The sequence below is a fragment of the Lipotes vexillifer genome, unplaced genomic scaffold (assembly GCF_000442215.2).
Source record: "Lipotes vexillifer unplaced genomic scaffold, Lipotes_vexillifer_v1.1 scaffold1088, whole genome shotgun sequence".
Classification (NCBI taxonomy): Eukaryota; Metazoa; Chordata; class Mammalia; order Artiodactyla; family Lipotidae; genus Lipotes; species Lipotes vexillifer.
Window position 1 is genome coordinate 1,322,404 of NW_006779738.1, and position 1,466 is coordinate 1,323,869.

At 56.9% G+C, this 1,466-nt stretch overlaps 1 protein-coding gene across 2 annotated transcripts in view; it reads right to left on the reverse strand.

The window, feature by feature from the left end:
* EDARADD (EDAR associated via death domain) overlaps positions 1–1,466 on the reverse strand; it is a 54,953-nt gene that overhangs the window by 52,486 nt on the left and 1,001 nt on the right. The window contains exon 1 of one of the 2 annotated variants that reach the window (XM_007452940.1): positions 1,261–1,291. The exons of the other annotated variant lie outside the window; for it this stretch is intronic. Within the exon in view, the coding sequence (XP_007453002.1) occupies positions 1,261–1,291 (31 nt within the window). Of the gene's footprint in view, positions 1–1,260; positions 1,292–1,466 lie in introns of those variants that run through there. 2 annotated transcript variants of the gene reach the window in all.

A 1,466-nucleotide genomic window follows, 5' to 3' on the forward strand; every position in this document is an offset into this window, starting at 1 on the left:
AGCCATGGCCGCTGAGCCTGCGCGTCCGGAGCCTGTGCTCCGCGACGGGAGAGGCCACCACACTGAGAGGCCCGGGAACGGCAAAAAAAAAAAAAAGAACCACTTGAAGGAGAATTTAGATCTTTCTTAAAATCTCCAGGAAACTCTCCCAGACCCAGCACATCACAAGGCCGAGTTAGCAACTTTCTGACCCACCTCCAGATACTTTCTATCTCATTCTCCTAACTGCTCAAGCCTCAAATGAACAATAAAACATTCAAGCTCCGGCCCTGCACAAGCCCAAGAAATAAAATAGGGAACACGTATCTCTAAGCAGGTATCTGTGGTTCTGTATATCTGGCTCTCTCCCTAGCCTTTCCAGCCTCAACAAAACTAGAAAAAGCCCCAGTGTGTTCTGGGGGATACATCATTCATTCATTCGCGTGTTCGACAAATATTCACTGAGGATCAGCCTAGGGTATGGGAGAGCAAGGACAGCGAATTCCTGAAAGGTGAAGTCAGAGGAAGATTTTCAGTTCAAGTGAAATTAAAGAAAAATCGAGAGCCTGGTCTCAAGAACAGACACAGTATTTTACGGTTTTTCAATTCAAGTGAGATTAAAGAAAAATCTAGATTCTGGCTTCAGGTGCAAACACAATATTTAACGATAAGGACAGAACTAGAGGCCATTCTAACCAAAGGCCTCTACAGGTGGGATCAGACGCCTGGTTTTGTGGATACTAGTTTATGAAATAGCTCCGAGGGCCAATATTTTGAACAAAATTATTTAATAAAAGTGAAACGAGGAGAGAAGAGGAGAAATGAGAAGGCACGTGAGTGGGGAGAAAGGGAGAGCTCGGGAGGAAAGAGAGAAATTCACCCCTTGCGCTCTTTTCTGCCAGAGAGAGGTTTGAGGGGCTTGTTTCAACCTGGCATCGCCGGTGCAGAACAAAGACGCTGGGGAGAGAGAGCGAGAGAAGGGGCGTCTCAGGCACGCTTGTGGGCGACTGGGGCCAGGGGGCCGCGAGGGGCGCGCGCCAGCAGCAGCCGCTCGCGGGGGGAGCCTCGCACCTCGCCCTCCGGGGCCGGGCGCCGCCGCTGTCCCCCGTCCGGCCCTGCGCGGACCTGGGTCGGGCGCCAGGGTCCAGAGTGGTCCCATGTCGCCCCTCGGGGCTCGCGGGGAGCTCGGCCCCGACAGCCCCGCAGCAGACGCGGTCGCCTCGCGATCTAGCGACCCGCGGTCCGCGCTCCAGGGTAGGGTGCGGCGCGGTGGCAACTTACCCGTGCGCACAGGGTCGTCCGGAGAAGCCATGGGGACTGGGTGGGGCCGACGGGCGCCCGAGCGGGGCCGGGCTGCCGGCGGGACAGGGGAGGAAAGCCGGGTTGCAGGGCTCCGTTGCCCTGCCTTTCGGACGCGCGCGGAGCGAACCTCTGCAGCTCCGCGCGCCCCTCCTCCGTCCGCTCCTCCCCTCTCTCCGCCGCTCTTC